At 43.2% G+C, this 28,000-nt stretch overlaps 2 protein-coding genes across 9 annotated transcripts in view; one reads left to right on the top strand and one right to left on the bottom strand.

The window, feature by feature from the left end:
* Positions 1–10,352, top strand: part of tpcn1 (two pore segment channel 1) — a 32,263-nt gene extending 21,911 nt beyond the window's left edge. For 2 of the 3 annotated variants that reach the window (XM_039013589.1, XM_039013591.1), the window contains 15 exons: positions 869–932; positions 1,043–1,087; positions 1,192–1,248; positions 1,584–1,637; positions 1,774–1,846; positions 1,956–2,063; positions 2,187–2,258; positions 2,358–2,447; positions 4,318–4,433; positions 5,320–5,366; positions 5,501–5,569; positions 7,233–7,329; positions 8,282–8,421; positions 8,506–8,586; positions 8,825–10,352. In XM_039013589.1, coding sequence (XP_038869517.1) covers positions 869–932; positions 1,043–1,087; positions 1,192–1,248; positions 1,584–1,637; positions 1,774–1,846; positions 1,956–2,063; positions 2,187–2,258; positions 2,358–2,447; positions 4,318–4,433; positions 5,320–5,366; positions 5,501–5,569; positions 7,233–7,329; positions 8,282–8,421; positions 8,506–8,586; positions 8,825–8,929 — 1,218 coding nt within the window. In that variant the 3' untranslated portion in view covers positions 8,930–10,352. The remainder of the gene's footprint in view (positions 1–868; positions 933–1,042; positions 1,088–1,191; positions 1,249–1,583; positions 1,638–1,773; positions 1,847–1,955; positions 2,064–2,186; positions 2,259–2,357; positions 2,448–4,317; positions 4,434–5,319; positions 5,367–5,500; positions 5,570–7,232; positions 7,330–8,281; positions 8,422–8,505; positions 8,587–8,824) is intronic. The other variant, XM_039013590.1, reaches the window with a different exon arrangement.
* LOC120063303 (mitochondrial sodium/calcium exchanger protein-like) lies at positions 15–27,895 on the bottom strand. 6 transcript variants are annotated; one of them, XM_039013598.1, is made up of 16 exons: positions 27,723–27,895; positions 27,350–27,623; positions 22,997–23,149; positions 21,939–21,991; positions 21,355–21,412; positions 21,031–21,136; positions 20,775–20,942; positions 20,322–20,438; positions 19,804–19,872; positions 19,582–19,712; positions 19,230–19,371; positions 17,391–17,512; positions 17,135–17,288; positions 16,945–17,025; positions 16,730–16,794; positions 12,343–13,433 (listed from the first exon to the last, which is right to left on the bottom strand). In XM_039013598.1, exons 2-16 carry the CDS (start codon positions 27,545–27,547, stop codon positions 13,197–13,199), a joined length of 1,854 nt encoding a protein of 617 aa, XP_038869526.1. In that variant the 5' UTR covers positions 27,548–27,623; positions 27,723–27,895; the 3' UTR covers positions 12,343–13,196. The 6 variants fall into 6 exon arrangements, with proteins under 6 accessions (XP_038869529.1, XP_038869526.1, XP_038869524.1 ...); XM_039013601.1 differs by lacking the exon at positions 12,343–13,433 and adding an exon at positions 15–56 and having other exon boundaries at positions 27,350–27,895; XM_039013596.1 differs by having other exon boundaries at positions 27,350–27,895.
* Between the last annotated feature and the right edge of the window lie 105 nt (positions 27,896–28,000).

Genomic DNA, 28,000 nt, shown 5'->3' with positions numbered 1-28,000 from the left:
GGAGAGGGTGGAGAGGAGGATCTGATGGTTCACAGTATCAAAGGCAGCCGATAGGTCTAGAAGGATGAGAGCAGAGGAGAGAGAGTTAGCTTTAGCAGTGCGGAGCGCCTCCGTGACACAGAGAAGAGCATTCTCAGTTGAATGACTAGTCTTGAAACCTGACTGATTTGGATCAAGAAGGTCATTCTGAGAGAGATAGCAGGAGAGTTGGCCTAGGACGGCACGTTCAAGAGTTTTGGAGAGAAAAGAAAGAAGGGATACTGGTCTGTAGTTGTTGACATCGGAGGGATCGAGTGTAGGTTTTTTCAGAAGGGGTGCAACTCTCGCTCTCTTGAAGACGGAAGGGACGTAGCCAGCGGTCAAGGACACTGTGGCCCCATCCGATGATACCCCCGGACAGGGCCAAACAGGAAGGATATAACCCCACCCACTTTGCCAAAGCACAGCCCCCGCACCACTAGAGGGATATCTTCAACCACCAACCTACAATCCTGAGACAAGGCCGAGTATAGCCCACAAAGATCTCCACCACAGCACTAACCAAGGGGGTTTCCCATTTTCACTTTCTGGACAAAAAGGTTTTGGCGGCCAAAGTCTCTTTACACAAAGCACATTCTTTTCCCAATACTGCAGGGCAGGAAAGACCCTTTTGCGGCATACAATTTATGACCGGGTGTTAAGGTTTCAAAACCGGCACCTCTCCCCCCCTGGCTATCTGTCAGCCATTTGCCAAGCTGATCTGGAACCTTTGATCCTCACCCAGGAGAGAGTCATAACACACACACAATTATCCCATTTCTCTGTGTGGATACCTGTACCTGTATACACACCTCTCTGTGGCGTCTGTGTGTGTGATTGTACTCTGTAGGCACGGCGGAGCGGGGAACACTGGTTTGATGATCTTCCACACACTACTTTTCTTATCTTCAAAGGTGATTCTTACTTTTTCCCTTCTATCTTCCATCCATCCATCTAATGCTATGTTCCTCTTATCTGGGGTGACTCAGACTGACTGACCTCCTTCTGTTTATGTTTCTAACAGGCATCAATCTGCTGGTCAAGTCTAAAGCCTTCCAGTATACCATGTGTAAGTGGACATCCATTATTATTAGTTTATAGTACTATTATCTGTGTTGTCATCCTTGGACAAATCTTACTCTAGGACAGCCTAACTCTCCTCTCTCTCTCTAGATGTGGTGGTGGCCGTTAACGGAGTGTGGATCTTAGTAGAGACCTACATGTTGAATAGTAAGAGTCTTAGTAGAGACCTACATGTTGAACAGTACGAGTCTTAGTAGAGACCTACATGTTGAATAGTAAGAGTCTTGGTAGAGACCTACATGTTGAATAGTAAGAGTCTTGGTAGAGACCTACATGTTGAATAGTAAGAGTCTTGGTAGAGACCTACATGTTGAATAGTAAGAGTCTTGGTAGAGACCTACATGTTGAATAGTAACTAAACCTATTCCCAAACTATAAAGTACATTTAATGCAGATTCTCTTTTGAGAATGCTTTTTAGTTCAGGACTAGACTTAATCTGTAAAGTTGTTTCTGATCTCTGTCCTGGCCCCTCCCCCTGCAGGTGGATTCTCCTGGTCCAGAATGGTTCCCTGGAGCTACATCGTCTTCCTCACGAGTAAGAACACTCTCTCTCTCACACACACACACACACACACACACACACACACACACAGACACAGAGCCACCTCCTCTTTGTCACTAGTGAGAACACACATTTGTACTCCCCCCTCCCTCTCTTTCTCAATCTCTAGTCTATGGGGTTGAGGTGTTGTTGAAGATAACAGGCTTGGGGCCGTTGGCCTACTTCAGCTCTGGCTGGAACCTGTGAGTACCGACCATTAAACCCTAACACCTTACCCTCAACCATTAGCATGTCCACTGTGATTATCTAGTAGCCTAGTAGCCATCAGTGTCTCTGTGTTCGCCTCACCAGGTTTGACTTCTCTGTGACGGTGTTTGCCTTTCTGGGCTTGATTGCTCTGGCCTTCGACATGGAGCCCTTCTACTTCATTGTGGTGCTCAGACCGCTGCAGCTACTCAGGTGGGTTACTATGACAACACACATATATGTTTTCAGGGGTATTTTGTTAGGTACATGTTATATGTAGATTTGATAAATATTGTATTGATCATCACGTGTAAGTGTGTGTGTTTTCTCTCTCAGGTTGTTTAAGATAAAGCAGAGGTATCGCAACGTGTTGGACACCATGTTTGAACTCTTCCCAAGGATGGCAAGGTGTAACGCCTTTACTTCCTGACCTCTGAACCATAACCCACTATATTTACATACAAGGCAGGTATGAGCCTTTTAATAAGAACCTTTGTGTGTTCTCAGTCTGGGGCTGACACTGATCATCTTCTACTACTCCTTTGCCATCGTGGGGATGGAGTTCTTCGCTGATGTAGTTTACCCTAACTGCTGCAAGTGAGTCACACACTCCACACACCAACCTGTCAGTCTACCCTGACACGCTGTTCCAAGCAGAGCCTACCATAAACTATCAATTCTACAAAGGATATTGGAGCTCTAGTAATATGACTACAAGATGGCTCTCTTGGTTCACATGGGTTTCAGTTATGTTATTTCTCTTTCTAACTCTCTCTACTCTATTTCTCTCTCTACTCTCTCTCTCTCTCTACTCTATTTCTCTCTACTCTATTTCTCTCTCTCTCTACTCTATTTCTCTCTACTCTATTTCTCTCTCTTCTCTCTCTCTCTCTACTCTATTTCTCTCTCTACTCTATTTCTCTCTCTCTCTCTACTCTATTTCTCTCTACTCTATTTCTCTAACTCATCTATTTCTCTCTCTACTCTATTTCTCTCTACTCTATTTCTCTTTCTCGCTCTACTCTATTTCTCTCTACTCTATTTCTCTCTACTCTATTTCTCTCTACTCTATTTCTCTACTCTATTTCTCTCTAACTCTAATCTATTGCTCTCTCTCTCTCTACTTCTCTCTCTCTCTCTACTTCTCTCTCTCTCTCTACTCTATTTCTCTCGCTCTCTCTCTACTCTATTTCTCTCGCTCTCTCTCTCTACTCTATTTCTCTCGCTCTCTTTCTCTACCTCTCTCTCTTTCTCTACTTCTCTCTCTTTCTCTACTTCTCTCTCTTTCTCTACTTCTCTCTCTTTCTCTACTTCTCTCTCTACTCTACTTCTCTCTCTCTCTACTCTACTTCTCTCTCTCTCTACTCTACTTCTCTCTCTCTCTACTCTACTTCTCTCTCTCTCTACTCTACTTCTCTCTCTCTCTACTCTATTTCTCTCTCTCTACTCTATTTCTCTCTCTCTACTCTATTTTTCTCTCTACTCTATTTTTCTCTCTACTCTATTTTTCTCTCTACTCTACTTCTCTCTCCTCTATTTCTCTCTCTCTCTACTCTATTTCTCTCTCTCTACTCTATTTCTCTCTCTCTACTCTATTTCTCTCTCTCTCTATTTCTCTCTCTCTCCTCTATTTCTCTCTCTCTCTACTCTATTTCTCTCTCTCTCTACTCTATTTCTCTCTCTCTCTACTCTATTTCTCTCTCTCTCTCCTCTATTTCTCTCTCTCTCTCCTCTATTTCTCTCTCTCTCTCCTCTATTTCTCTCTCTCTCTCTCCTCTATTTCTCTCTCTCTCTCTCCTCTATTTCTCTCTCTCTCTCTCCTCTATTTCTCTCTCTCTCTCTCCTCTATTTCTCTCTCTCTCTCTCCTCTATTTCTCTCTCTCTCTCTCCTCTATTTCTCTCTCTCTCTCTCCTCTATTTCTCTCTCTCTCTCTCCTCTATTTCTCTCTCTCTCTCTCCTCTATTTCTCTCTCTCTCTCTCCTCTATTTCTCTCTCTCTCTCTCCTCTATTTCTCTCTCTCTCTCTCCTCTATTTCTCTCTCTCTCTCTCCTCTATTTCTCTCTCTCTCTCTCCTCTATTTCTCTCTCTCTCTCTCCTCTATTTCTCTCTCTCTCTCTCCTCTACTTTTCTCTCTCTCTCTCTACTCTACTTTTCTCTCTCTCTCTCTACTCTACTTTTCTCTCTCTACTCTACTTTTCTCTCTCTCTACTCTACTTTTCTCTCTACTCTACTTTTCTCTCTACTCTACTTTTCTCTCTTTCTCTACTCTACTTCTCTCTCTCTTTCTCTACTCTATTTCTCCTCTACTCCTCTCTATTTTTCTCTCTACTCTATTTCTCTCTCTCTCTACTCTATTTCTCTATTTCTCTCTACTCTATTTCTCTCTACTCTATTTCTCTCTCTCTCTACTCTATTCCTCTACTCTGTCTCTCTACTCTATTTCTCTCTCTCATACCCCCCTATCAGTACCAGTACAGTAGCAGATTCCTACAGGCAGATCAATGTAACCATAGGCAACCGGACGGTGCTGGACGAGGGCTACTACTATCTCAACAACTTCAACAATATCCTCAGCAGCTTTGGTAAACACATGCACACACAGTAGTCGATACTAGGCAGTTCCCTGTTATATATACTGAACAAAAATATAAACACAACATGCAACAATTTCAAAGATTTTACTGCGTTACAGTTCATATATGGAAACCCAATTGAAATAAATTCATTAGGGCCTAATCTATGGATTTCACATGACTGGGTAGGGGTGCAGCCATAGGTGGGCCTTGAAGGGCTTAGGCCCACCCACTTGGCAGCCAGGCCCAGCCAATCAGAATGTTTTTTTCCCCACAAAGGGGCTTTATTACAGACAAAGATACTCCTCAGATCCCCCCACTCCTGTCAAGACGATCCCGCAGGTGAAGAAGCCGGATGTAGAGGTCCTGGGCTGGAGTGGTTACATGTGGTCTGCGGATGGGAGGCCGGTTGGACATACTGCCAAATTCTCTAATACGAAGTTTGTAGAGAAATTAACACTAATTTCTCTGGCAACAACTCTGGTGAACTTTCCTGCAGTCAGCATGCCAATTGCATGCTCCCTCAAAACTTGAGACATCCGTGGCGTTGTGTGACGAACTGCACATTTTAGAGAGTCCTTTTATTGTCCCCAGCACAAGGTGCACCTGTGTAATGATCATGCTGTTTAATCAGCTTCTTGATATGCCACACCTGTCAGGTGGATGGATTATATTGGCAAAGGAGAAATGCTCACTAACAGGAATGTAAACAAATGTGTGCACAAAATCTGAGCTAATGAAGCTTTTTGTGCATTTGGAATAAAAAAATAAAAAATTCAGTTCATGATACATGGGACCAACACTTTACCTATTGTGTTTTATATTTTTGTTCAGTGTAATAAAGTGCTAGGAATTGATTTGGAATTCAGGATCTCTCTCCCTCTCCTCTCTGCAGTGACTCTGTTTGAGCTGACTGTGGTAAACAACTGGTACATCACCATGGTAATACTCTGTTCATCCTCACAATAAATACTGCCTATCTGATTAAACCTCTGCTGCTGCCTGACTGTCAAGCTTGTCCATTGTTGTGATTGGTTGCTGAGGTTGATTGACAGCTGCTGTCCCCTACCCCACAGGAAGGAGTGACATCCATGACCACTCACTGGAGCCGCCTCTACTTCATGACCTTCTACATCGTCACCATGGTAAGACCGGTTTTGTCTGTGTGTGCACGTACATTACCGTTCAAGAGTTTGGGGTCACTTAGAAATGTCCTTGTTTGTAAAAGATAAGCCCAAAAAATTGTCCATTTTTAAAATAACATCTAATTGATCAGAAATACAGTGTAGTCATTGTTAATGTTGTAAATGACTATTGTAGCTGGAAACGGCTGATTTTTAATGGAATATCTACATAGGCTTACAGAGGACCATTATCAGCAACCATCACTCCTGTGTTCCAATGGCACATTGTGTTAGCTAATCCAAGTTAATCATTTTAAAAGGCTAATTGATCATTAGAAAACCCTTTTGCAATTATGTAAGCACAGCTGAAAACTACTGTTCTGATTAAAGAAGCAATAAAACTGGCCTTCTTTAGACTAGTTGAGTATCTGGAGCATCAGCATTTGTGGGTTCGATTACAGGCTCAAAAGGGCCAGGAACAAAGAGGTTTCTTCTGAAACTCGTCAGTCTATTCTTGTTCTGAGAAATGAAGGCTATTCCATGCGAGAAATTGCCAAGAAACAGAACATCTCGTACAACGCTGTGTACTACTCCCTTCACAGAACAGCACAAACTGGCTCTAACCAGAATAGAAAGAGGAGTGGGAGGCCCCGTTGCACAACTGAGCAAGAGGACAAGTACATTTGTGTCTAGTTTGAGAAACAGACGCCTCACAAGTCCTCAACTGGCAGCTTCATTAAATTGTACCCACAAGACACCAGTCTCAACGTCAACAGTGAAGAGGCAACTCCGGGATGCTGGCCTTCCAGACAGAGATTCCTCTGTCCAGTGTCTGTGTTCTTTTGCACATCTTAATCTTTTATTTTTATTGGCCAGTCTGAGATATGGCTTTTTCTTTGCAACTCTGCCTAGAAGGCCAGCATCCCAGAGTCGCCACTTCACTGTTGACATTGAGGCTGGTGTTTTGTCGGTACTTTTTAATGAAACTGCCAGTTGAGGACTTGAGAGGCGTCTGTTTCTCAAACTAGACACAAATGTACTTGTCCTCTTGCTCAGTTGTGCAACGGGGCCTCCCACTCCTCTTTCTATTCTGGTTAGAGCCAGTTTGTGCTGTTCTGTGAAGGGAGTAGTACACAGCGTTGTACGAGATGTTCAGTTTCTTGGCAATTTCTCGCATGGAATAGCCTTCATTTCTCAGAACAAGAATAGACTGCCGAGTTTGAGAAGAAAGGTCTTTGTTTCTGTCCATTTTGAGCCTGTAATCAAACCCACAAATGCTGATGCTCCAGATACTCAACTAGTCTAAAGAAGGCCAGTTTTATTGCTTCTTTAATCAGAACAGTAGTTTTCAGCTGTGCTAACATAATTGCAAAAGGGTTTTCTAATGATCAATTAGCCTTTTAAAATGAACTTGGATTAGCTAACACAACGTGTCATTGGAACACATGAGTGATGGTTGCTGATAATGGGCCTATGTAGATATTCCATTAAAAATCTGCCGTTTCCAGCTACAATAGTCATTTACAACATTAACAATGTCTACACTGTATTTCTGATCAATTTGATGTTATTTTAATGGACAAAAAATGTGCTTTTCTTTCAAAAACAAGGACATTTCTATGTGACCCCAAAGTTTTGAACGGTAGTTTATGCATGTATTAATTTCCCTCTGTCCTCTCTCTAGGTGGTGATGACCATCATCGTTGCCTTCATCCTGGATGCGTTTGTGTTCCGTATGAACTACAGCCGGAAGAACAAAGAACCACTGTTAGACCCTGAGGGTAAGTCTGTGTGTGCGCGAGTGAACGGTCAAAGTAAGATGAGAACGGTGTAGTGCTTTAATGTGTGTGTAAAGATGGTGTGTTGTAGATGAGAACGGTATAGTGTTTGAGATGTGTGTTTGTGTGTTGTAGATGAGAACGGTATAGTGTTTGAGATGTGTGTTTGTGTGTTGTAGATGAGAACGGTATAGTGTTTGAGATGTGTGTTTGTGTGTTGTAGATGAGAACGGTATAGTGTTTGAGATGTGTGTTGTAGATGAGAACGGTATAGTGTTTGAGATGTGTGTTGTAGATGAGAACGGTATAGTGTTTGAGATGTGTGTTGTAGATGAGAACGGTATAGTGTTTGAGATGTGTGTTTGTGTGTTGTAGATTAGAACGGTATAGTGTTTGAGATGTGTGTTTGTGTGTTGTAGATTAGAACGGTATAGTGTTTGAGGTGTGTGTTGTAGATGAGAACGGTATAGTGTTTGAGGTGTGTGTTGTAGATGAGAACGGTATAGTGTTTGAGGTGTGTGTTGTAGATTAGAACGGTATAGTGTTTGAGGTGTGTGTTGTAGATGAGAACGGTATAGTGTTTGAGGTGTGTGTTGTAGATGAGAACGGTATAGTGTTTGAGGTGTGTGTTGTAGATTAGAACGGTATAGTGTTTGAGGTGTGTGTTGTAGATGAGAACGGTATAGTGTTTGAGATGTGTGTTTGTGTGTTGTAGATGAGAACGGTATAGTGTTTGAGATGTGTGTTTGTGTGTTGTAGATGAGAACGGTATAGTGTTTGAGGTGTGTGTTGTAGATTAGAACGGTATAGTGTTTGAGGTGTGTGTTGTAGATTAGAACGGTATAGTGTTTGAGGTGTGTGTTGTAGATGAGAACGGTATAGTGTTTGAGGTGTGTGTTTGTGTGTTGTAGATGAGAACGGTATAGTGTTTGAGATGTGTGTTTGTGTGTTGTAGATGAGAATGGTATAGTGTTTGAGGCAGAGGTGAGTCGTGACGAGGCGTTGGCTACTCTGGAGCTTTATAAGAAGACGTGTCCTGGGCTCTCCTCACTTAACTCTCTACAGGGAGTACTGCTGGCCATGGACCGCAGTGGGGTGAGAACACACAGACCTACACTCACAAATGCACGCACACAAACCCCGTCCTACACTCTTACAAATATAGACGTGTGTGTGTAGAGCTCGTCTCTGGTGTATCTGGGTCGGAGGTCGCGGACCAAGAGTGACCTCAGCATGAAGATGTACGAGGAGGAGATTCAGGTGAGTCACATTGCCATGACAACCAGAACCCTGCAGACTGCTCCATCTTAGATGTCACTTTAAATGAGACTTGAGATGACTTGATCTAGCTGAAGACAGGATGTTGATCTTCCCTCACTGTCTAACCAATGGGATTATACATATGACTATATTTCTGACATGTCAGCTGTGACACTTTGTTTTTTAAATGGATGGTGTGTGTGTGTGTGTGTGTGTGTGTGTGTGTGTGTGTGTGTAGGAGTGGTATGCTGAGTACTCCAGAGAGAATTTACCCCAGTCAGACAGAAGCCTAGTGGAGAGAGAGCTGGACATCCCTCCTCCCTGCCATGAACATGAATCCTAACCCCAGCTCAACTCACAAGGACTACTTAGCACCAACTAATATTCACTCACTGTTTCTCTCTTTCAAACACACTCAAACACACCTCTTTGACTTCAGTCATCATGCCACAGAGCACTCTGAACTAAATGTTTTCCACAATGATAATACGGAGACCCACTCAACACTCCCTCCCTCCACCCATCCTGAGGGATTGTACTCTGGCATCCTACTGGACAGTCAGGATGTGATGATGTCATTGGACTACAGCCTGGATCCCAGCAGTGATTTGTGTTGATATAAATCATGTTTTCTCTCTGACTGGATCGCAGTGTTCAAACAGGTTTAAGAGCTTTATCTAACCCCAACCCTTACAGGACTTCGTCTGCTGATGCATGGATAGGAGAAGCAGAGCATCGATGGATGGGTTAGAGGTCAGGGTTTTTAAGGGTTAGGCACTCTAGCTGTGAGACAGAGAGCTGATGTTCAGGACCTGAATACAACGAGACACTAGGATGGACTTGGGATTTCACAGTACTCTTCTTTTTTTTACTGCACGGAGAGGACACATCTGAACAGGGAAAGGACACGCACCATAGATACATAGAGGACTCTAGTGCCCAAAAGCCTGGTGTAGCCTGGGCAGTGCCATTGAGGACTTTAACCATTTTGAAGTAGTCAACTGGGTGGGACTTTCTATGGCTTAAGGAAGGATCAAATCATTCTATCCAGGTCATCAGGAAGGATCAGCCAATTAATTATACTCGTACCCAGACATTCCATAACTGCATGTGTCAGTAAATCGCTAACCTTGGCTTTATACCTGTTCAAACACTCCAGGTGGCATTATGCTCCCTTTAAGTTTGTAGAAGTAGTAAAATAAGAAACTTGACTACTTCAAAATGGAGAATGCCTCAATGGTGCTGCCAATGCTCTGACGCCGTAATGGGACAGATACAATGTTGCGTCCTCCATCTCTATGAGATGGACACTGCTGCATGTAGATACACACTCTACAGCCTATTTTGTAGCCACTCCCCCTCCTGTGTTCATTCTGAGGTCAGTGGGCATCGGACTGTCCTGGCATCAAGACACGCCCGCCCTGTCTGCCAGTAATAATCTCAGCCCCCTCAAAAGCCACTACACACACCCCTCAAACCCCTGCACCTGTCCAGTAACCTACAGCTATATCTCCTAACCAGTGTTTCAACAAACCTAAGACAGTACTTTACTTTTATAACTTGTTATTCTGTCAGTGTGTTAAATTAGGAATAATTTAAATGTTTCACTTTGTCAAGTGCATTTGATCTAGCTGAAGACAGGATGTTAGCTTATTGTTACCTTAGCTTATTTTTTTATTTTTATGTAACCTTTATTTAACTAGGCAAGTCAGTTAAGAACAAATTCTTATTTACAATGACGGCCTACACCGGCCAAACCCGGACGATGCTGGGCAAATTGTGCGCCGTCCTATGGGACTCCCAATCACGGCCGGTTGCGATACAGCCTGAATTTGAACCAAGGTGTTTGTAGTGACGCCTCAAGCACTTAGATGCAGTGTCTTAGACCGCTGCGCCACTCGGGAGACTTGGGGCTCAGACTAGCCCTGAGATATGGCTATAGACACCTATGGTCTATTAATATCTGGTTGTTACATGAAGGATGTTTTTATTTATATCTTTAACAGAGACCATACATAATAATCAACATCTCAGAGCCTTTATTTATTTCCTTTAACCTTTATTGAACCAGGAAAAGCCCATTGAGACCCAGAGTCTCTTTTTCAACGGAGACCTGGACAAGAAGGCAGCTACAAACAATCAATATATTAGAATTAAACATACATCAATTGAACACAATTCAACATGAAAAAAAAGCATCTACACTCCTCTGTAACAGTCTCCCTTATTTATTTGTTTTATTCAGTCAGTGGCACTAACATATCTAGATGAAGCATTGGTTGTAGACTATTCCATGCCCCTGTAAGTAGCAATCACCTAGCAGACCCGGTATGGTAACTGCTGGTGGTGAAGGAGACCAGACTACAGAGTTAAAAGGCTTTGTAGATGAACACATACAGCTTTCTGCGCATATAAAGTGAGGTCCAACCCACCACTTGGTACAAAGTGCAATGGTGGGTGAGTGACTTGGCATTTGTAATAAAGCGTAAGGATGCATGCATATACAACCAATTACAGAGAAAAGTGGCCTGAACAATCTTCTTTCTTGCCATAAGCGGGAAGCAAGCCTTATTACAAAAATAAAACCACAATTTCAATTTAGGCTTCCTCACAAGATTATCCATATGAACTTTAAAGGACTTGTCATCCAACCATATACCTAGGTATTTGTAGGATGACACTTCAATGGATAAGTGTTAGGAGAATTATGTTCATGTTCATTAACCAATTAAATTACTCGGTCTGCTATATCAGAATTTGTAGGATACTGATAGAAATAAAAACAGACAGAGGCCCAGTCTACAATAGTCAAATGTTTATTTACGGGAACGTTCTGCCTATCATTTCCTGTACATTGGTCTATATACCTCACATTTTGTCATAAATGTCCCTCCTTTCAGAAACAATGACAATATAGTTCACAAGTCTTCTCATACATTGTCTGCCACCTGTTATACAATCTACTACAAGCCCAAGGTCTCTCCCCTCCCTGGGTGGGGACAGAATGTCCTGAAAGGAACACAGTAGTAGAGCTTGTCTGTCGATAGCTCCTCTTATCTCATACATTGTCTCACACTTGCATCCTGCTTACATACTAACTTGGAACAAAAAGTCCTGCTCTTTAATTCTGACAAACTACACACATCAGATTTATAGATGTATGATTCTAATAAATTTCATACAATCATACAATGACAGGGTAGAATTCTGTTAGTTATAGTTATGCTAAATGTATACATCATTTAGTCAATCATAAAATTCATAACAATAAGCCACCAGATGTGACAATGCTAACCTTCTCTGGCTGAGTGCTAGCTCTGGTAAAGGTCATGAATTTAGTTTTTTGTACATTCAATACCAGTTTGAAACCATAAAGGGAGGCCTATAGTGACTGAAAAGCAGTCTTGAGCTCTTCAACAGCCTGAACCAGAGGGAGTACATGAATATATTACTGTATTATCTATATATAGATGCAACCTTACTGGTTGCATCCCATTTCCCAGATCACTAATAAAAATTGAGAACACAGGAGCTGAAATGAAACCCTGGGGCACACCTCTATTAATCTTAAGAACACTAGACTTGTGATTGTCAGCATATACATATTGGTTTAGGAACTGTTTACTGCCCTGTTACTGAGCCTAGCTCGCAACAATTCATGGTCAACTGAATCAAATGCCTTTGATAAATCAACATTGTGCTGCTCTGTTTAAGTGCATTTATGTCCTTTGCCAGTTGTGGTGCTGTGCTCTGATCTAAAACCAGACTGAACCCTGCATACGATCTTTTCAATTAAGATTTTTTTTTTTTTTACTGAGTTCATTAGGGATTTGTGATATACCTGGATCTCAGTTCCTTTAACACATATACACACAGCCCAGACAAAGTTCTCATAAGAGTATCCTTTACCAAAGGTGCAAATATCTATCAGGGGCAGTAATGTACTACCTCTATATCTATCATACATCGGTCATAGTAAAGAAAACTATTTCTTAAACATTGTTTGAAGCTACTATGTAAAGTAGCTTGTTTAGGGCCATCTTCAAATCATTTTAACAGCTGCGCCCTGCTGTTTCATGTTTCAGAAGTTGGAACTATATAGGTATTTCTAAGCCATAAATGCATAGAGCACATTTGACAATTTACTCACATCAACCATTACATACAGCAGTGTGTCTCGCTAAGATAGGAGACACTGCATTCACATTGATTTAAATGAGAGAATTCCCTAGTGCTACTGCAGCTTTTTTCTTGTATTTCTTCTCCTTGTTGGTATATGGGTAACTTTTAAAACAGTGTTATACTGCTTTCACATAAGATTCACGGTATGTTGCCTGTAAAAACAATTGTCCCTACAGTCATTTCTGTATGTGTGTATAATTGTTTTGTGTGGACCCCAGGAAGAGTAGCTGTTCTCAAGTAACAGCTAATAGTGATCTAAATATAAAAATACAGTCAGTGCAAACAGACTAAAGTAAAGCCACAGGGTGATTTTCTCCAACTCAATTAAGGCCCTGTGTTACTGGCTTTAAGTCATTCAGGTCTCGGACCATCTTGTCAGTAATCGCAGGTGGCTCCACCAGACTGGTCCAAACCATCCCTTACTGGCTTCAGGTGTGGATAAAGCCAAATTCAGTGAGCAGCGCAACCAGGAGGAAGACCGTGTAGAAGAGCAGGAGGAAGATTCCATGGGACCGGCCCATGTGGAAACAGCGCAGAGGAACTAGGATGAAGGAGAGGACCAGCGAGAGACCCAGAGAACCTGCTAGAACCCAGGTCAACAAACCTGCTGGTTCAAACTGGGGGGTGGGGGGGAATAGGGTAATACCAGTCCAATCATGTGGAAACTGAAAAAAGGTGTCGCACAGAGTTCAATATCGGGATGGCTGCTATTCTCATTGATAAACATTTTCATTTATTTCCTGATAACTCTCCTATCCTATGCACTTCAGACAAAGACATTTCTCTGGTCACTACCTCTCTACAAATGTTTATGACACCTAATTACAAACTCAACTCATATATATACAGTTGAAGTCTGAAGTTTACATACACTTAGGTTGGAGTCATTAAAACTCGTTTTTCAACCACTCCAAATTTCTTGTTAACAAACTATAGTTTTGGCAAGTCGGTTAGGACATCTACTTTGTGCATGACACAAGTAATTTTATCAACAATTGTTTACAGACAGATTATTTCACTTATAATTCACTGTATCACAATTCCAGTGGGTCAGAAGTTTACATACACTAAGTTGACGGCCTTTTCCAAGCTGTTTAAATTCCAGAAAATTATGTCATGGCTTTAGAAGCTTCTGATAGTCTAATTGACATAATTTGAGTCAATTGGTGGTGTACCTGTTGATGTATTTCAAGGCCGACCTTCAAACTCAGTGCCTCTTTGTTTGACATCATGGGAAAATCAAAAGAAATCAGCCAAGACCTCAGAAAAAAAATGGTAGACCTCCACAAGTCTGGTCCAACACCTGAGGGTACCATGTTCATCTGTACAAACAATAGTACGCAATTATAAACACCATGGGACCACGCAGCCGTCATACTGCTCAGGAAGGAGACGCGTTCTGTCTCCTAGAGATGAACGTACATTGGTGCGAAAAGTGCAAATCAATCCCAGAACAACAGCAAAGGACCTTGTGAAGATGCTGGAGGAAACAGGTACAAAAGTATCTATATCCACAGTAAAACGAGTCCTATATCGACAACCTGAAAGGCCACTCAGCAAGGAAGAAGCCACTGCTCCAAAAACGCCAATAAAAAAGCCAGACTTCGGTTTGCAACTGCACATGGGGACAAAGATTGTACTTTTTGGAGAAATGTCCTGTGGTCTGATGAAACAAAAATAGACCTGTTTGGCCATAATGACCATCGTTATGTTTGGAGGAAAAAGGGGGAAGCTTGCAAGCCGAAGAACACCATCCCAACCGTGAAGCACGGGGGTGGCAGCATCATGTTGTGGGGGTGCTTTGCTGCAGGAGGGACTGGTGCACTTCACCAAACAGACATCAGTCAGGAAGTGGCTTAAGGACAACAAAGTCAAGTTTTGGAATGGCCATCACAAAGCCCTGACCTCAATCCTATAGAACATTTGTGGGCAGAACTGAAAAAGCGTGTGCATGTAAGGAGGCCTACAAACCTGACTCAGTTACACCAGCTCTGTCAGGAGGAATGGGCCAAAATTCACCCAACTTATTGTGGGAAGCTTGTGAAAGACTACCTGAAATGTTTGACCCAAGTTAAACAATTTAAAGACAATGTTATCAAATACTAATTGAGTGTATGTAAACTTCTGACCCACTGGGAATGTGATGAAAGAAATAAAATATGAAATAAATCATTCTCTGCTATTATTCTGACATTTCACATTCTTAAAATAAAGTGGTGATCCTAACTGACCTAAGACAGGGAATTTTTACTAGAATTAAATGTTAGGAATTGTGAAAAACTGAGTTTAAATGTATTTGGCTAAGGTGTATGTAAACTTCCGACTTCAACTGTGTGTGTGTGTATATATATATACACTGCTCAAAAAAATAAAGGGAACACTTAAACAACACAATGTAACTCCAAGTCAATCACACTTCTGTGAAATCAAACTGTCCACTTAGGAAGCAACACTGATTGACAATAAATTTCACATGCTGTTGTGCAAATGGAATAGACAAAAGGTGGAAATTATAGGCAATTAGCAAGACACCCCCAATAAAGGAGTGGTTCTGCAGGTGGTGACCACAGACCACTTCTCAGTTCCTATGCTTCCTGGCTGATGTTTTGGTCACTTTTGAATGCTGGCGGTGCTTTCACTCTAGTGGTAGCATGAGACGGAGTCTACAACCCACACAATTGGCTCAGGTAGTGCAGCTCTTCCAGGATGGCACATCAATGCGAGCTGTGGCAAGAAGGTTTGCTGTGTCTGTCAGCGTAGTGTCCAGAGCATGGAGGCGCTACCAGGAGACAGGCCAGTACATCAGGAGACGTGGAGGAGGCCGTAGGAGGGCAACAACCCAGCAGCAGGACCGCTACCTCCGCCTTTGTGCAAGGAGGAGCAGGTGGAGCACTGCCAGAGCCCTGCAAAATGACCTCCAGCAGGCCACAAATGTGCATGTGTCTGCTCAAACGGTCAGAAACAGACTCCATGAGGGTGGTATGAGGGCCCGACGTCCACAGGTGGGGGTTGTGCTTACAGCCCAACACCGTGCAGGACGTTTGGCATTTGCCAGAGAACACCAAGATTGGCAAATTCGCCACTGGCGCCCTGTGCTCTTCACAGATGAAAGCAGGTTCACACTGAGCACGTGACAGAGTCTGGAGACGCCGTGGAGAACGTTCTGCTGCCTGCAACATCCTCCAGCATGACCGGTTTGGCGGTGGGTCAGTCATGGTGTGGGGTGGCATTTCTTTGGGGGGCCGCACAGCCCTCCATGTGCTCGCCAGAGGTAGCCTGACTGCCATTAGGTACCGAGATGAGATCCTCAGACCCCTTGTGAGACCATATGCTGGTGCGGTTGGCCCTGGGTTCCTCCTAATGCAAGACAATGCTAGACCTCATGTGGCTGGAGTGTGTCAGCAGTTCCTGCAAGAGGAAGGCATTGATGCTATGGACTGGCCCGCCCGTTCCCCAGACCTGAATCCAATTGAGCACATCTGGGACATCATGTCTCGCTCCATCCACCAACGCCACGTTGCACCACAGACTGTCCAGGAGTTGGCGGATGCTTTAGTCCAGGTCTGGGAGGAGATCCCTCAGGAGACCATCCGCCACCTCATCAGGAGCATGCCCAGGCATTGTAGGGAGGTCATACAGGCACGTGGAGGCCACAACACACTACTGAGCCTCATTTTGACTTGTTTTAAGGACATTACATCAAAGTTGGATCAGCCTGTAGTGTGGTTTTCCACTTTAATTTTGAGTGTGACTCCAAATCCAGACCTCCATGGGTTGATAAATTTGATTTCCATTGATAAGTTTTGTGTGATTTTGTTGTCAGCACATTCAACTATGTAAAGAAAAAAGTATTTAATAAGAATATTTCATTCATTCAGATCTAGGATGTGTTATTTTAGTATTCCCTTTATTTTTTTGAGCAGTGTATATGAAAGGGTACTGAAGCTAAGAGCAGACGTACCGTCACCACTGGCTCGTTGTTAAACATCTGCATCAGACAGCCAATGCCCACTCCAATCAGCATGTCTGAGAGGAACACGGTCAAGGCAGAAACATGATGCATACACATAGCAGAGGTACACACACACTCCCATTATGCTTTTCACAGTCATAAACACACACACACACTCGCATTATGCCTGCACAAACATGTCCAGAAGACACACAAAAGGATACTAAAGATGATTCCCCCAAAGCAGGCTGATATTGCCATCTGAGGGTAGCCCTGGCGAGCGATGGTGACGTCAGAAAAACTATCTGGAAATAAACAGATTGAACACTACAGCAAGCAAGCAGTCAGTCTGTCTTCTGTTGAATGATTAGTAGGGGAGTGCAGATAACCTCAGTTTGTGTGTATGTGTCTCACCCCCTATGCTGTTTCCCCAGGCCAGCAGTGTGAGACCCAGTAAATTGTTGGACAGACTAAAGACCACACCGAGCATGTGCAGGATACTGACCACCTCCAAGGCCGCAGCACTGATCCATATCGCACTCACCACAAAGCCCAGCAGAGAGAACAGCTATGGAGAAAACCCACACACATCATACACACTCACCACAACACCTAACAGAGACAACAACAGTTATGGAAAGAAGGAATGTGTCTGTGTATGTGTTCTTACTGAGTGGTATGGCGGGGGGTGGTTGTTGGTGGTGGTGAGGAAGACTATGGCGGAGAGGAAGAGGCCAAAGAGCAACGTCAACGCCCAGACAGGAAACTGATCCTCGATCCGATACATCCCGTCTAGAGAGAGAAAGTGACACCAGTCCAGTGGGTTAGCACACTTCTGGAGAGGATGTCACATTTTACAGAATAGAGATTGAGGATCTTTGACCACACACCCATACACAGTAGTGGCGCGCAGGTCAGCTGTTTGTTCACCTGCACCCGCCTGCAATTGCTAACAACGCATCCGCAACCGCCAGACTGTATGTGATAAAGTGAAAATCTGAAGCCCACAACCAACCCTCTAATATAGAAAATGCGCTGTAGGCTACAGGCAGAAATGTCAGAAATCAATAGAATGAATGTTTCAATCTAGTTGACATTGGTAACGTTCTCGGTCATCTCTGATTCTTTCGTGGAGCAAAGAAGTATAGGGACCTGGGAGAAAATAAATAAACATTTTCTCTGCAAAATTTCCAAATGAAATCAGTTTGACCAGTTGTAAGGAAATAGAAAGCTGTGTAAACGACCCAACATGTTTCTGATAAGATTTCAGTTCGGCTTGGATGCACATTTTATGTGGTTTAAATACTAGCTTTTATGATACTGATATCACCTCTACAGCAGTGGAGGCTGCTGAGGGGAGGGCGGCTCATAATGGCTGGAACAGAGCAAATGGAATGGCATCAAACAACTGGAAACCATGTGTTTGATGTATTTTATACCATTCCACTAATTTCACTGCAGCCTATACCACGAGCCCATCCTCCCCAATTAAGGTGCCACCAACCTCCTGTGCTCTACAGACTGTGTCTAACTGCACATTCACATTCTCTCAAGATGCTGAAAGAAAGAAATCATATTTCTCCACTCCTGTTCCCATATCCACATTTTTCCTACATTTGGTGTATAATTTTACTGCAAGAAATGCTTAACTATTTTAATATTAAGGCTATGTGAGAGGTTATAGACCTACAGTCAGTGTCCAGATTTCAGTTTCCATTTAACCCATCTGAACAGTAGGCAGTACAGTTTTCTTGGCGTGCCATAGGCCTATTTGAAGTCCCCGTCTTGTGACTGTCGAATTTGTATAGGGCCTCACAATCATCACACATAACACAGCTGGCAATGCTGTCAACCTCTTTTAACACTTCACCAAATCTTTCCCAAACATGACTTTTCTGGCCCTCCTTTCTCTTTATTTTCAACTCTCCATTTCACAGCTTTTCTCTTGATTAAACTCTGCCTCAGTGGATTGACATGAACTTTCTCTGCCTGTTCGCAAAAGCTGATTGGTATGTAGGCTATTTGGCATGCGTACAGTTAGGCCCTAACGCCTTGATCACACCGACAGCGTCATTGAGCAAAATGTTAAACATCATCATCTGGCTATGTGTGCAACAAAGTTTCAACATTCACCTTCTGCTACCATTTCTGTCAAGCCGTCTTCACATACAGTTTGATGCATACGTTCGATAAATCCAACGTGTGCACCACACAACGCACTGCAACTGCCTCTGCAACGCAATGCTGCAAGGCAAATGCAGTGTTCTATTGGAAATGAATGTACTTCTGTTGTACCAAAATGCAATGATGCTGTCGGTGTGATCGAGGTGTACACTTATGCACTAATACCAGATTGGTTTTTCTTTCACTATTTTAGGCTAAATGTGACCTATAGATATAAATAGCACAAGAATTATACATTTGTGGATTTTTTAAGGAATTAAACCCAGGCGGGCAGCAGATAATGAGTCAACCTGCGCTTCACTAATACACATGCATGTAGACTTACACTCTCCAGAACGGAAGGTGAGCACACACACCAGTGGTGCGGTGATGAGGTGGAGGCAGTTTAATGGTCTTCTCCAGTTCCTGTCTTCTTTATCAGGATCCACCACTGGAACAGTCAGCAGCAGCAGCACCTCCAGTGGCATCTGGTGGACAGGGGAGAAACTGCAGCTCAGTAACCACACATTCAAGCACACAATGATGCTCCTCCTGTCCAAACAAAAACACAAGGTCTGGCTCTGTTTACAACCCCTGTCATAACACTTACCCCTAATTATTACAGTTCTGCAAATAGAAAAGTGCAAAGACAAAAATTCAGATCTGCAAATAGAAAAACACACGTCATGCATGCACACCTTTAGTATTTTGATGGCCCTCCAGCGCCAGGACTTCCTCCTCCAGATCCTGCTGTCCACCGGGTTGAGAGAACTCAACAGGATCGAACTGGTTGATTCACAGTAGGGCAGCAGGGGACAGTACTCACTGTCTATACATGCACAAACACAAACACTTGACTGGATTGATTCTCGTAGCACACCCCAGCGGGGTAGAATGTACACAGTGATTGTGGTTGTTACCGTAGTCCTCCTGGATGCTGCTATTAGATATAAGAATTGCCTCATCATCGGACTCAGACGACTGGAACTCTGCAGGCAGATATGACTGTCAGACACACACACACAGTCTTGTACAGCTAACCTTGTGGGGACACACAATTCAGTCCCATTCAAAAGCCTGTTTTTCCCTAACCTGTACTCTTACCCTAACTCTAGCTCCTAACCCTTAATGTAATTCCAACCCTAACACTAATTCTAACCTTAACCCTAAACCCCCTAGAAATAGCATTTGACCTCGTGGGGACTAACAAAATGTCCCCAATTGGTCAAATATTTGTTTGTTTACTATTCTTGTGGGGACCAGAATAGTTAAACATGTCCACCAGGTGACACTCACTGTGTGTGTGTGTGTGTGTCAAATTAAATAAAATTTTATTTGTCACATTTTTCGTAGACTACAGGTGTAGACTAACTGTGAAATGCTTACTTACGGGCCGTTCCCAACAATGCAGAGTTTGTTGTGTGTGTGGGTGTGTTACCTGGTACATGTGTTGAGCTCTGGATGGAACTTCTGGTCGCTGAGTGTTTCTGATGACTGTAGATGTAGGCACTCGTGATGACTGTTATCACATACACCACATACAGCCCCAGGTACCCTACAGAGAGAAACACACACCTTATTCTTATTTCACCCCATTCACCCCGGTGTAAACAGCCCTAACTTCTGAAGTACACTGAATACTGTGTCTAGGTCTGTAATATTTTGACTGGGTTCAAGCTTGAGGGACACAGAGGCATGACTGATAGATGAACCTGAAATAGAGAGAGGTTTGGTGTTGTGTAGCTCCCAGGGTAATGTTGACTACTACAACCATGACACAACTCTTATTCAACTCTAACGCAAGAAGTCTAACCCAACTGTGTGTGTGTGTGTGTGTGTGTGTGTGTGTGTGTGTGTGTGTGTGTGTGTGTGTGTGTGTGTGTGTGTTTACCCAGTGTCTCTCCCAGTGATATAGTTCCTCTGTAGAGGATGACGACGGTCCAGAAGACAGCAGCCATGTAGAAGATGACATCACGCAGGAAGGGGCGGGACGCCACAGTGAAGGGTTTGACCAATGACACAGCCCCGGCAACCACAGTGGTTACGAAGATACCCGCTCCTATGGACGGAGGGAAAGAGGGATTAACGGAGCAGGTCTACTCTGACTGAACAGTGCTTCTATAGCAAGGCGTTGTATGTGTACGTACCAAACAGTGCTCCTATAGCCAGGCCAGCAGTGTGTGGACGGGAGAAGGCCACTGTGGCACTGAAGACATCTGGGGCTCCGTTACCTAGTGCCAGGAACGTAACACCCTGACACACACTGTTAGGGAAAACACTTCTGATGCTAGAGTAGAGTTTGTTTGTGAGTGTATTTGTGTGTGTGTGTGTGTGTGTGTGTGTGTGTGTGTGTGTGTGTGTATCTGACGAGATGATAATTTAAGCAGATTTAAAGAAAAATTCATGAAAATATGTTGAATGCGATACAGTGTGTGTGTGTGTGTGTGTGTGTGTGTGCTGTAGAGGGATACAGCCACGTTGTGTGTGAGTCGAAGGGTGGAAGAGATGGCTGAGAGGTTGGGACAGAAGCTGAAGATAGAAAAAACATAGATGCGCCTTAGGTCAATCAATAGGTAACCTAGAACCCCCCAGCCTCAAACACACACAGTATGTAACCACAGTCTGGAGGACATTTGCTGTGTCTGTGATACATGTGATCAGTCACATGACCAAATCACAAACATTAAAGTAAGTCTCATCTCCCTGAGAGGAAACCTTAACCATGACACACTCATCTCAGGTGGTCAAGTGACTAGGCCCATCCCACTGGGCACAGACGTCAATTCAACGTAATTTCATTGAAATGACATGGAAACAACATTGATTCAACAGTGTGGGCCCAGTGGGACGTGACCATGTCAACTTGACCTGCTGAAGATAACGCTGTTGTAACTCTGCAGTCAACGGAACACAAACACCTCTCTCTTTACAGCCAGTGTACAGCGAGAGACAGAGACTGTTAGGAAACTCATGTTTCTCAGTCTTATACAGAGTCTGTAAACTTAACTTACAGGCAGTAAAGACATTATAAACAGAACATGTAAGTGAAACTTACAACTTCGATGCAGTCAGTCCCAGAACTATGAACAAGAACAACAACCAAATAATCTGTAGAGACAGAAGAGGGATAGAGATGAAAGATTAGTTCTGACATGGCCAAAACGTCAATGTTCAAAATATTAAAAAACTTTTATATCAAATGGGCAGGTGTCGCATCTCTTCTTCCCCACAAATAACTAGTGTAGCCTCTACTACTAGGCCTACAGCCTGGGCCTCTGGGATAACCCAGACTGGGTGGACACCCTGAGGAGAAATCCTCAGTTAAACACTTGTCGTGAAAATGTTTAACCAAGTGAGAGAGACTTTGTCATTTCTTCAAACAATCATCTTTATTTAATAAGAATTGCAATAATGAAGCTGGTCAACCATACACTCTGAAGTGGAAGGCTGAGAGCTCAACCATACAAAAAATACAGAGGTCTTATAGCAGACCTAATATAGCAGACCTAAAAATACTTAGTCATGGCTGGTTCCACCCCTGCCTGGCAGATCGGGGCATCACAAGCTACCTTGTGTTCATCTTGTGGTTATATGTGTACCAGGTGATGTTCACCCCCCCTCCATTTGGCTTAGTTTGTCAGAAGCAAAGTTGATTAGAAACAATAGCAAGTTTGTTCTGTTCCTCAGGCTCTCTATCTTGAGTTGCCCCATGTCCTTGACTATACACTCAGAGGGTCTTCGGGGAGCTAGAGGGGAACCATCCTCTTGCAGAAGCACAGCATTGGTAGTTATGAAAATCTCTTACCAATGAGATCTCTTACTATTGCCAAGTACATAGTTGTTAACTATCAATATTCATACAGATATAATCAACAAAGCAGGTAAATATGTCATTTTTCCCTCACAGCCTGATTTCATGACTCTGTGTTTTACTGCATGGCTCAGTTAAAGCTGATGTAAATCCAGCTTTATTAGAGGAAGTTCTACTCAGAACAGAGGGAAGTATCCGTTACTAGCTTCTATAGAGGTTGCTTCAGCTTCCTTATTTCAATGTAAGTCATTCTGGGTAGTAAGAGCACCTGCTAATGACAAGACACACACACACACACTTACACAGAGTGTGATGGTGAGGGGTGTGAGGTCGGGTGGTAGTAGACAGAAGGTCATCTTGAGGTAGTTGATGAAGCTGTCTTCCATACTGCAGTCTTGGGTGGTCTTCACAAACGCACAGCGATCAACAGCACTCAGGTTCATCACTATGGCACACTGAAAGACAAATGCATGCCCACACACACACCCTTCATCACACTGGAGGGGGGATAAGCTTACAAAGAAATAATGGTTAAATCTGGATACTGGCGACCATCATCTCTCACACTGAGCTCAACACAGACGGGTTAGCTGAGAACCTAATGAAAACAAAGCAGCACTTTAAGGGGACAGAAGGCCTAGTGTTGTTGTGATTCTGGATGGCCAGATACAGTAGCTTGCAATAATGACAAAAAATCACTAGCTAGCTAACCAACAACTGTAATGATGTATTTGAGAGACAACAAGTGCTCATTGTGCAACTTTATTTATGTTTTCAATAAACATTGGAGATGTTTACATGTTGTCAACAATCTAAGCCAACCCTGTCTGTTTTGCCCCTAGTTGCGCACATGTTGTTTTGTTGCTAAACAACCAACCCCTCTATACAGCCTGACAGTGAAGGTGTCATAATACCCATAAAACCATTTTCCTATAGGGAATTTTAGAAACACTTCCCTAATTTTAAGTGTTTCTAAAATCCCCTATAGGAAAAATTTATGGTGGAAATAACGATTAGAACCATTTAATTCTTCTTCGATGAGGTTTAACGGCGGTTGGCATCCAATATGTTGCATTACCGCCACCTACTAGACTTTAGGTGTGAGAAGGACTTAATATATTTAAATAGTGGAGTAGGGTGGTGTTATTTTTATACTTTGCTTGAACAAAATAAATAAATAAACAAACAAATAGCCTACAATCTAACACTATACTCATAAAACAAATATATAAAAATAACACCACCCTACTCCCCTATTTAAATATATAAGTCCTACCTCAGGCCAACAACCTGAAAGGGTGGGACATCACCACTTAACACATTTATAGCAATGGTTATCAACTGTACTGCAGGGATGGAACGTAAGTCTCAGAAAATTGTGGTTGTGGTGGCAGCTGCAGAGAGGTATTTGGGTGTGCGAGACTTGACATCAGAAGAGTTCCAGGGTCTTGCACACCCAAATACCTCTCTGCAGCTGCCACCACAACCACAATTTTCTGAGACTTACGTTCCATCCCTGCAGTACAGTTGATAACCATTGCTATAAATGCTAAAAATCCAATCTTACTGAAACATATATCACTTGTTGACCTATCCCTCTGTACTGGTACAGATCTACTACTCACACCACTCCTCTCAGGATCCCTCCCCCTTGACCCATCTTCCTCTAATTTCTTCACTGCCTCAGCAGTTGACAACTTCTGCATTACTCTAACCCTGGAAACCTCAACCTGCCTCTCTCGCACCAGACATTTCTGATCCCCAGCCACATGGGCACCCCTACAATTAACGCATACCACTACTTTCCCCAATGCTACACATTCCTTTGTCTCATGCCCTTCTGCATACTTCTCACACCTAGGAACCTCCCTCCTACACACTGCTGCCACATGCCCATAAGCTTGACACCTGTAACAACGTAATGTATTCGGCACAAAAGCTCGTACAGAACAACTTATATATCCTAACATCACTTTGTCGGGCAAAGGCTCAACATCAGAACTCAAAAGAACAGACAACGACTCTTCTGTTTCACCACTCGCAACTCTGTCTGTGTCGCACCAAACGACGAGCATCACAAACACCGGGAATCTTCCCCTTCAGTTGGTCAACTTTTACATTTACTGCTACCTTAGAAATCATCCTTTCAATGGCGCCCTTTTCTTGAGAGCGAAACAATTCACATTTCTTGCCCCCATTCGTTTAACGCGGAGCGCCTTCTCCCTCTGACCAGCAGAAACACAAACAATTATCACAAGACCACTTCTGGTTACCCTCACCAATTCCACAGTACGCAACTCAAAACCCCAAAACTTCAATCCTACTGTCACAGACTCATCTTTATCCTGACCCTCGGTGCAAGCCTCGGGCTCCGAGAACTTCACCACACCTAACACCTCCAATACTTCGCCCTCATTCACTTCCATTTCTCCTCCTGTCTTCAGCTCACTCTGCTTACACTTTCTGCCACTCTTCTTTAACTCCCTTTTTTCTGCCATTTTTAACCGACAAGCTCACCGTCTTCCTCCCTCTCTCTTAGACCTCCTCTGCCTCTCTTTTTCCCTCCATATTCCAAATATACATCTCCTTATGATAATACTGCACTTCTCCTGACATACATCTTGTTCTTGCTTTCTCAAGGGACGCCATTTAACCGCTGTCACAATCTCAGTACAATCAGCACGAACCCCTTGGGATGTCAGATCCATTTCCTTATTTGACAGCTAAGTTTTATGGGTATGAGTCATACTGTGGTACTCTATTGGGCTGGTGAAAACAATATAGGTGGATTTACTTTGTGCAGATAAAGGAAAGAGAGCTATTCTAGATTATTGAGATGCACCCAAAATTTCCATTTTAAAAAAGGAAGGTTTTTTTGCTCATATACACCAATCACGGTCAAGTGAGATCAAATAAAAAAAGCGCATGTACATGCCTTATGTAAATTGGAAGAGTAGCTGAGTAAAGCTGAACTCAGTTTCTCTTATATCAAGGCAGAATTTAGTATTGATAACTGGTTGCGAGATTTGCTAGCAACAACATTGAATCACCATCAGTCAATAATTCTGAAAACGCTTACCTGTACCAACGTTTGTCCAGTAGAACTGCGGAAATGCATACTTAAAAAAAAAACTTGTATCGACTACAACCACAAATGTTCTTCTTTCGTTGCTCAACCCAAATTAGTTTGTGCCAATTTATTCTCCGTTTACGTTGTGTATCAAGGCCGCTATGTCTCAAGTTGAGCAACACAAACAAGGACAAAGTCGGTGGTTGTATTCGATACGTTTTTATTAAAAGTATGAATTTCAGCACCCCTCGGAAGGACCGCAGTTGTACAGGACAAACATAGGTACAGGTAAGCGTTTTCAGAATTGACCTTTTTACAAGTATCGATTGCTGGTGATTCATTGTTGTTAATCGTTCGACCAGTTATCGATACTCTGCCTGTATATAAGATAATGGAGTAGAGCGTTCCGCGCTACTTGAAGAGTTTCCCAGTTAGCCGCACATCACCAAATATAATCAAATCAACATGATTTTGTCAGAAGTATAGACACATTTCAAGGGGCACTTGTCGGGGAAAATTGAGTTAAAGTCAGACTTATGGTTGAAATCTAATTAGATAAACTATATATACAAAAATATGTGGACACCCATAAAATGTGTAGATGTGGCTATTTCAGCCATACCCGTTGCTGACAGGTGTATAAAATTGAGCACACGTCCATGCAATCTCCATAGACAAATATTGGCTGTAGAATGGCCTTACCGAAGAGCTCAGTAACTTTCAACGTGTTACCGTCATAAGATGACACCTTTCCAACAAGCCAGTAAATCAAATTTCTGCCCTGCTAGAGCTGCACTGGTCAACTGTAAGTGCTGTTATTATGAAGTGGAAACGTCTAGGAGAAACAACGACTCAGCTGTGAAGTGGTAGGACACACAAGCTCACAGAACGGGACCGCTGAAGTGCATAGTCCGTAAAAATCGTCAGTCCTTGGTTGCAACACTCAGTACCAAGTTCCAAACTGCCTCTGGAAGCAACGTCAGCACAATAACTATTTGTCGGGAGCTTCGTGAAATGGGTTTCCATGGCCAAGCAGCCCACACAAGCCTAAGATCACCATGCGCAATGTCAAACGTAAGCTGGAGTGGTGTAAAGCTCGCCGCCATTGGACTCTGCAGCAGTGGAAGCGCGTTCTCTGGAGTGATGAAACGCTCTCCACCATCTGGCAGTCCAACAGACAAATCTGGGTTTGGCAGATGCCGGGAGAACGCTACCTGCCCCAATGCATAGTGCCAACTGTAAAGTTTGGTGGAGGAAGAATGATCTGGGGCTGTTTTTCATGGTTCAGGCTAGACCCGTAGTTCCAGTGAAGGGAAATCTTAATGCTACAGCATGCAATGACATTCCAGACAATTGTGCTTCCAACTTTGTGGCCATTTCCTGTGTCAGCATGCTCTTGTGGTTGAATGGAAGCAAGTCCCTGCAGCAATGTTCCAACATCTAGTGGAAAGCCCTCCCAGAAAAGTGGAGGCTGTTATAGCAGTAAAGGAGGGAGAAACTCCATATTAATGCTGCTGATTTTGGAATGATATTTTCGACGAGCAGGTGTCCACATACACTACATGACCAAATGTATCTCACTAACCTTGTCTGTGTTTCCCTGATGGAACATCGCGAAGTGTGTGCCCACCATAGTACCCACGGAGGAGCGCAGGTCAGCACCGTCAGGGGATCGGTCTGGAGACGGAACTACCCCGGTACCAGACTCTCCGGAGCCCAAGCCATAAATACATTGAAAACACAACAGCAGCAACATGGAGATAAAAACAACCAGAGATTTCATAATTTATTCCGTTCAAGGATTGCGTCCATTCCGAGACTGGGTGGGTTCGGTTCAGATCAAACCTAAGAATAGAATACTGGGGAAGAAATGAAAGTGTCACTAATTGCTGTAAACTAAATGTTGCAATGAAAAGTTGAAGGCTGCCTGATCAGCAAGAATTAACAGCTTGACCAACCCTTTGTTACAGCCACCTCTTTGTTATGTAGTCGTTACAAATATACGCGCAAAGCTCTTCTTCTTGTAGTTGTTGACACCATTTCTGTTTGAGTGTTCGTAAAGTCCGTGAACATTATGTACAACATCGCGGACTCCCCAAGCCTGCGTCATCAGTGTTACTTCCTTAAAATACGTGACGTCCACACTTAAACCCATCCGACAATTGTAGTGAGGACCAGGCAGACGCCTTCGTGTGTGTGCGACCCACTGACAGCTGCAGTCTCAGATCAAACAGAA

Source organism: Salvelinus namaycush, chromosome 18, assembly GCF_016432855.1.
Source record: "Salvelinus namaycush isolate Seneca chromosome 18, SaNama_1.0, whole genome shotgun sequence".
Lineage (NCBI taxonomy): Eukaryota > Metazoa > Chordata > Actinopteri > Salmoniformes > Salmonidae > Salvelinus > Salvelinus namaycush.
This window is presented reverse-complemented; position numbering and strand designations above follow the sequence as displayed.

Coding starts and splice junctions, on each gene's coding strand:
- LOC120063303 (XM_039013596.1), bottom strand. CDS start 27,547: ATGAAATCTCTGGTTGTTTTTATCTCCATGTTGCTGCTGTTGTGTTTT. Junction 21,137..21,354: donor GACTCACACACAACGTGGCT/GTATCCCTCTAC, acceptor AGTGTGTGTCAG/GGTGTTACGTTCCTGGCACT. Junction 19,372..19,581: donor GGGCCATCAAAATACTAAAG/GTGTGCATGCAT, acceptor CCTGTCCACCAG/ATGCCACTGGAGGTGCTGCT.